The 7,813-nt window shown below is 40.2% G+C and overlaps 1 protein-coding gene across 1 annotated transcript; it reads left to right on the top strand.

The window, feature by feature from the left end:
* The first annotated feature begins 962 nt into the window (after window positions 1-962).
* On the top strand, window positions 963-5,622 carry LOC145795952 (uncharacterized). The gene is made up of 8 exons (XM_082880904.1): window positions 963-1,236; window positions 1,493-1,521; window positions 1,746-3,205; window positions 3,354-3,822; window positions 3,889-4,614; window positions 4,970-5,062; window positions 5,167-5,201; window positions 5,544-5,622. The coding sequence occupies exons 1-8, from the start codon at window positions 963-965 to the stop codon at window positions 5,620-5,622; spliced, it is 3,165 nt and encodes a 1,054-aa protein (XP_082737030.1).
* The last annotated feature ends 2,191 nt before the right edge of the window (window positions 5,623-7,813 follow it).

The following is a 7,813-nucleotide window of genomic DNA, read 5'->3' as shown; positions in this document are numbered from 1 at the left end:
TTCAGTTGCCGGAGTTAACCCTCAACAAGATGTCAGAAGCAAGGAGGTGGATCACACTGACCAAAAGCAGCATGGGAACTCGGCTTTGGTGGCGTCAGACCATGGGAACTCGATTTCGGTGGTTAATGACACTTTTGCAAACTGTGGCTTCGTGAAAGATGTTGGCACACGTGAAGGTCAAGTAGAACAGGTGGTGGTTAACGTTAGGAAGGATAACAGCTGTTCTGCAGAGGAGGCTAGCATGCTAAAGAAGTTACCAAGAGTAATAAATGATGACAGCAGGGTGGTTTCTGGTGGGCCTCCTTTACTCACTCCAGGATTTGTTAAGAGTCTGAGTGGGTCGGAGGGTAGTAGACCCAGTATTAATATTGAGGTAGTGCTAGAAGGGGCCCAAGTAGGAGGTCCTGTTGATGGGCTTAGTTGTGCGCTAATTAACAAAGTGGTTCCCCAAACTCAAAATGGACTGGCCCAGTCTCGAGAGCATACTCTGTGCCCATCACAAGCCCAAGAGCTTGTCAGGTTCAATACAACTACTCTGGGTAGAGAACCAGTGGTAACAGCTAACACTCATCGTCTTCAAGAAGGTAAGGAAGGAGGTTCGAGAGGAAGGGGAATGAGAGGAGTTCACAGAAATGTTGCCTCATTTTCAGGCGGTTTTCAGCGGGGTGCGTTGCTCAGGGCTGCGGCTGCAGTCCTCTCACATTCTCAGTCTCAGAACAGCCGATCGAGTAGGAGAAGGAAGCTGGCTATTGAGGAAGCTCACGCCACTTTGCAGCTTGGCAAACGTTTGGGTATGAACTGTGAAGGGAATGAGAATGAAGTGGTACAAAAAATTGTTGAGCTAGAGCTACAAGATGCAGAGCGGTTTGATAAAATTGCAAAAGGGGGTCAGGCGGGTCAGACCTGATTGGCTGTGAATTGGGGGTGTGTAGCGGGGTTAAAGCTAGTTTCCAATGAAGATCATGTCTTGGAATGTTAGAGGCTTGGGTAGGCTGGAAAAACGACGTAGAGTGAAGCAGATGATTAAAGAAAAAAGAGTAGATGTTTTGCTCCTTCAAGAAACCAAGAGCAGAGATATTGATGTTACTTTTGTTCGATCTATTTGGCCTTGGGAGAAGCTGGAATTTATGGCTGCAGATTCGGATGGGAGTGCTGGAGGGCTTTTGAGTATTTGGAATCCTGAAGTTTTCTCCTTATCAGAGTGTTGCAGTAACAGAAATTTTTTGCTTCTATCAGGTACTCTTTCTGGTTCATTTGAGTGTGTGTTCTTAAATATTTATGCGCCTAATGATGTGGTTTAAAGAGCTAAGTTGTGGGATTCTATCCTCAATGTAAGATCCTCTTTCCAAAAGCCTTGGTGCATGGGTGGTGATTATAATGAGATTAGAGTTCCTAACGAAAGAAGAGAATGTACCAGAAGTTCCAAAGGGATGCAGGATTTTAACAATTTTGTAGATCATCTGGAAATGTTGGATTTACCTATGTTGGGTAGGAATTTTACATGGTGTAATTCTTTGGAAGGTGATAGGTGGAGTAGAATTGATAGGTTTCTGTTGGATCCCACCTAGGTAGAAAATTTTAGTTTGAAGTTATGAGGCTTACCTAGACTGGTGTCAGACCACTGTCCTCTGTTGCTTATGGAAGAGGAGAAAAACTGGGGCCCTAAGCCGTTTAGGTTTCTGAATGCTTGGACCCTACACCCTAGCTTCTTGTCTGTTGTGCAAAAGTCCTGGGTGGATTCGCAGGTTCAAGGGTGGGCTGGGTACAGAGCTAAGGCGAAATTGTGTAGTCTCAAAGCTGAGTTGAAAAGGTGGAATTCTGAAGTGTTTGGTTGTGTGGAGGACCAACTCAAAAAGGCTGAAGTTGAGTTGCATGAGCTTGATCTGTTGGCAGAAATGAGGTCATTAGAACCTCATGAAGTTGTAAGAAGAAGGGAGGTCAAAAACTTGGTGTGGTCATATAGAAAGAAATTGGATTGGATATGGTTCCAAAAGTCTAGACTAAATTGGGCTCATAATGGTGATCGGAACACCAGGTTTTTTCATATTATGGCTAGCCAAAGGCAGAATAGGAACTTAGTGGACTCAGTGGTTGTGGATGGGGTTCGCGTTGAAGATCCAGCATTGGTAAAACAAGAAGTGCTGAGGTTCTTTACAAAGGCATTTTCGGAAGATTGGCCATCTCGTCCAAAATTGTCTGGTAGTTTTGTGCGGATTAATAGTGCTAAGGTGGTGGAGTCTCTCGATCCTGAGTTCACTCTGGAAGAAGTTTGGGAGGCTGTAAAAGACTGTAATGGGAATAAAGCGCCGGGTCCGGATGGTTTCAACATGATGTGCATCCAGAAATGCTGGAAGGTTATGAAAAGTGATTTATTCCAGTTTTTGCAGGAGTTTTACAAGAACAGTAAGCTGGTTTCTGGGCTAAATAGCTCCTTTATCACCTTAGTTCCTAAGCTTACTAGTCCCTCGGGTTTGTTAGATTTTAGACCAATTAGTTTGGTGGGTGTACTGTATAAAATCTTGGCTAAGGTACTCTCCAAAAGATTGAAAAGGGTGCTTCCAGATGTGATTGGAGTAGTGCGGACTGCCTTCTTAGGGGGGAGGAATATCTTCGATGGGGTAATGATTGCTAATGAGGTGGTGGATTGGTGGAAGAAGTCTAAAGAGAAGGGTGTCATTTTCAAACTTGACTTTCAAAAAGCTTATGATTCGGTCAACTGGGATTACCTGTTTTCTATGATGGCCAATCTCGGGTTTGGGGAGAGATGGCTGGGTTGGATGAAAACTTGTGTCACCACGGCTAGAATTTCAATTCTTGTTAATGGTTCACCAATAGAAGAGTTCAGTCCACAGAAGGGGCTAAGGCAAGGTGATCCTCTCTCCCCCTTTTTGTTCAATATTGCAGCTGAGGGCCTCAATGTTTTGTTGGAAAGGGCTAAAGTTTTGGGCTTAATTAAGGGAGCTTCTATTGGGTCAGGAAATTTGAATCTGTCTCATCTCCAATTTGCCGATGACACTATTCTTTTTTGCGATGCTGAGTGGGAGGAGATAGTAAATGTTAAGAGGATTCTTAGATGCTTTGAGATTATGTCGGGCCTTAAAATAAATTTCCACAAAAGTGTGGTGTGCGGAGTTAGGATTAGTGGAGATATTGCTCAAGCTTTTGCCTCTAAACTTTATTGTCTAAGTAAGAAGCTTCCTCTTTTGTACCTGGGCTTACCTCTAGGTGCTAACCCAAGAAGAAAGAAGACTTGGCAACCTGTGGTGGAGAAGGTAAAAGCTAAATTAGCCTTATGGAAGAGAAGGACGCTTTCATTTGCTGGTCGTCTAACTCTGATCAAATCTCCTTGATAGTCTGCCTGGTTACTACCTTTCTCTCTTCAAATTACCTAAAGGGGTAGCTAAGGAAATTGATAAGTTGAGGGCAACATTTTTATGGGGTAGTTCAGAAGTCCGGAGGAAGATTCATTTGGTAAACTGGAAGTTAGTAACTCTTAGTAAAGAGCATGGAGGGTTAGGTGTTAGAAGGGTGAGGGACTTTAATGATTTCTTGTTAACTAAGTGGTGGTGGAGATATGGGGTGGAAGATGAATCTCTGTGGAAGAAAGTAATTTTGAACAAGTATGGGGGAGTGGGTGGTAGATGGTTACCAGTGTTGGAAGGGACTGGCAAAGAATCTTTTGTTTGGAGTGATATTCTGAGTGTGTTAAGGGCTAATGCTGAGCTTTTTGAATTTTTTACGTCTAATTGCAAGCTTGTGATAGGAAATGGGTGTAGGATTCACTTTTGGCATGATAAGTGGTTGTTGAATGTTCAATTGAAGGTAGAGTTCCCAAGGCTGTTTAGATTATCTGTGGATAAAGACGGGAATCTGAGCTCTTTCATGTAGAGGAGGGATATCTCAGGAAATTTGAGGTTTCTGTTTTCAAGACCACTTCTTGCTTGGGAGGAAGAGGAGGTTCATAGGCTGCAAGACTTGACTGGAGATGCTCCCAGGATTAATGAGGAGCTGCCAGACTCAGTCAGGTGGACTGCATCTCCTTCAGGTCAATTCACTGTGGCATCATTGGGGAAATGGTATGAGGTGATTCAAGGCCCAAAATTGCAGGTTCCTAATCTGTTATGGAGAGGTGTGGCCCCTCCAAAAGCTCAATTTTTGAGCTGGTTGGCTTGGAGGGGCAGGGTTAAAACCATTAGTCTTTTACAGAGGTTTAGGGCCTTAAGTAGTAATGTGGAGAATCTGTGCCTTTTCTGCAAGATGGAACCAGAGTCCGTGGATCATTTGTTCCTTCAATGCTCGGAGATTTGGAAGGTTTGGTCATCTTTGCTTCAATGGTGGGGAGTATCTTGGGTCATTCCTGCTACAGTTGATGGTGTGCTGTTATGGTGGCTGGGAACAAAATTGAAGAAGTCAGTTGGGAGGATTTGGAGGCTTGTTCCAATTGCAATGTTATGGTCAGTATGGAGGTTAAGAAATGAGTGTGTTTTTAAAGGAAATCAGCCTAATATGGAAGAGCTTGGTGAAATAGTGAAAGTGAGGGTTGGGTTGTGGGCCAAGTCTGGGCTGCCAGAGTTTCACTATTCAGTGCATGATGTAGTGGCTAATCTGAATCAGGTGACTTGTTGTTTATAGGGATTTGCTGCTGGGTTGTATGTGCTTCTGGGGCGTGTGTGCCTGGTATGTTGCCCTCTGTGTAGTCTGCTCCATGCCAGATGGGGTGTGTTTGCTTCTGCTCTAGTCTACTTTTATCAGGGTAGTCTGCCAATCTGAATCAGGGTAGTCTGCCAATCTGGAAGTCTGCTAATCTGTGCCTGCTGGTGTGCCAATCTGTGTCTGCTGGTCTGCTCTGGCATGCTCATGCTAATCTGAATCAGTATGCTAATCTGATTTAGATCAGATGCTGTGTGTTGCCTTGTTGTGTGTCGCCAGGTTTGAATCAAGAAGTCTGATGCTGGGATGTTGCTGGCAGATCTGTTGCTGGTATGTTGCTGGCAGATCTGTTGTTGGTATGTTGCTGCCTTATGCTGTGTGTAGTCTGCCTTATGCTGTTGTTGGTCTGGCTGTAGGCTAATTCGGGTGTGAGAAGCTGTAGTATTGTATCTCTCTTCTGTGGTCTTTTCTTTTCTTTTCTCTTTTGTTTCCTTTATTGGTTTCCCACCAATTTAGGGTCTTGTGCTATCTGCTCTGCTCTCTTTGTTGATGTAAGTTTGTATGTTATACTTTCTTCATCAATAAAGTTTTCGTTTGTTGATCAAAAAAATAAATAAATAAATAAATATCCCTCAAAGCATTTGACATCCATATAGGTTGACCTGAGAGGAGAGGATGATATGAAGATAGCACATCCTGAAGATACATAATTCAAACAAGTTGATATGGGACTTGCAAGATAACACATCCTGAAGATAACGATAAATTGATGATTTTGATTGCTATGTTCAAGTTATGAATGACCCGTTTGTTTGGGCAGAAAATATTTTTTGTACAAAATTTTTTCCAAAAATATTTTTTTGGTGAAAACATTTTTCTATGTTTGGTGGTAGTGGTGGTGGTGGTGGTGACGGCAACGGTGATAGTGGCGGTGGCAGTGGTTGTGGTGATAATGGTGTGGTGGTGGAGTGACAATTGCGATAGTGGTTTTATTTTGAAAAATGTTTTCTACCTTTTAAGTGGAAAACATTTTTTACTCAAAGAGGCTTGTTTTTAATTGACCATGAAAAACATTTTCCGTTAACTTTTGTTTTCATTGTACCAAACACCTGAAAATATGGAAAACATTTTCCACCCAAACAAATGGGGTGTAAGTATCATTAGGATCTATTAAATAATCTTGTTTTAAATTTAAGAGGATAACTAAATACATGTTTTTAAGGTTTTAAGAAGCCTACATATAGGTCTTAATCTCCCTCTTTTCTCTCTCTCTCTCTCCTTATCTTGTTGCTTTTTTTTCTCTTTTGGTTTCTCTCTCTTCTTCATCTCCTATATCTTCACTCCATATTCTCTATCTACCCGTATACTCATCTATCTCTCATCTCTTCTATCTTTATCTCATGCTAAAAGAACAAATCAACATATTTATTTGCCCCACAGAGTGTTTGAAGGAAAAAAGTGTCATGAGAGGTCGTTGTACATCAATTTGGTATAGAGCAAAATATATTTTGAAGAAACTAAGTTCATATAAAAAAATCTTCTCTACATGGAAGATTAACAAAACTCGAGGTTGAGTTTTCTCCAACAAGAGAGGATTGATGCAATCAGGTTGACTGATATGTCAAAAAAGATAATGATAATGATAATGATAATGTTGATTGATATGTTTAAGGTATTTAAGTATAGTTGGGAAGAAAATGATAATGATAATGTTGATATGTTTAAGTTATTTAAGTATTGTTAGGAGTTTATTAAATAATCTTCTTGTATTTTCATTTATTAAGTGATAGAATGTTAGTGATATTAGGTTACTATGTTAGGTAGGTGGTGTAGAACCAAAAGGAAGAAAGAGAGGAGACAAGAAGAACAAGGGCCACACCCCTAACACAAGAGCCTTAAACACTTCATAATTTTCAAAAGCTGAATAATATAATGTCAAAGCCTTTATGTATAGCTTATAGAAACCTTAATTCAAAATAGAAAACACAAAAGGAAAACAAATATTCATAAAACTCCTAACCAAAATAAAACTTATAATGAAACTATAATTTAAAAGAAAAAAATAAAATAACAAATACTAAAAACAAAATTATAAAATCTCCATCCGCTTATGTTCTGTATCATTCTCCCCAATTGACCGAAGTGTCGTTGGGCTAGGTTATTGGGCTGATTCACAAGTTTGCTTCTAGGTTTAATGACGGTAGGGATAGGTGAGATTGTTTATGGGGAAATTACCCATAGGTCCCATGTGAAACATGTGGACACCATTTAATCCCATAACTTTTTGAGTACACCCAAAAGTCTTTTCCCCTCTCTCTCTGCTTTTTGGTTCCCTCTTTACGCCTCCTCCTCTAACCATAATCTCAGTCCTAAAGTCAAACAAGAAGGCGATGAAGAACAAGAACAAGAAGACGATGAAGAACAAGAACAAGAAGACGCTCATCCTCAGATCTGTGCTTAGATTGAACAGATTTGTGTATATATCTTTGTCAATTTCTCTCTCTTTCTCTCTCTATTTACAAATTTTTTTTTTGGATAGTTGTTGATCTATGGTTGTTGTTGTTGATGATGAAATAGATCTATAATATCATTGAAACAGATCTGTAATGACTCAGATTTGTACAAATATCACACAGATTTGTAATGAGAAAATTTTCGAATTCTGAACAAGTAATTTTCGAGTTTTAGTTACAGGCGGTGAAAACTGTAAAATTTTACAGTTTCAATTTTTTTTTTGGTGCTGGAATGAATCATGGTTTAAAACTGTAAAATTTTGCAGTTTTATAACATTTTTTAGAACTGTAAAATTTTACAGTTTCATAACATGTTTTAAACATTTTGACGAGTTTCCGGCGATGTTGAACATTCCGACGAGTCTCCGGCGACCGTTTGACGGAAGTCTGACGGTAGTAAGATGTGAACAGTGTCTGTAAATTAAAAAAAAAAAAAAAGATTTTTTGGTAACAATTAAAAATGTATTGGACTAATTGGTACAAGTATTTTGTTTTGGGATTAACTGAGTTTTGAACCTAGTACATGGGACTTATCAGTAAGTTCCCCATTGTTTATAAGGTAGACAGGATCAAAGGCTTATTGGATCTAGGGGTTTAGGGTAATGGGTTTGAAGTTTAAATGGGTTGACCTGGATGTTAGCAGCATCTTC

This window comes from Camellia sinensis, chromosome 7 (genome assembly GCF_055761805.1).
Source record: "Camellia sinensis isolate YWXY chromosome 7, ASM5576180v1, whole genome shotgun sequence".
NCBI lineage: Eukaryota > Viridiplantae > Streptophyta > Magnoliopsida > Ericales > Theaceae > Camellia > Camellia sinensis.
This window is presented reverse-complemented; position numbering and strand designations above follow the sequence as displayed.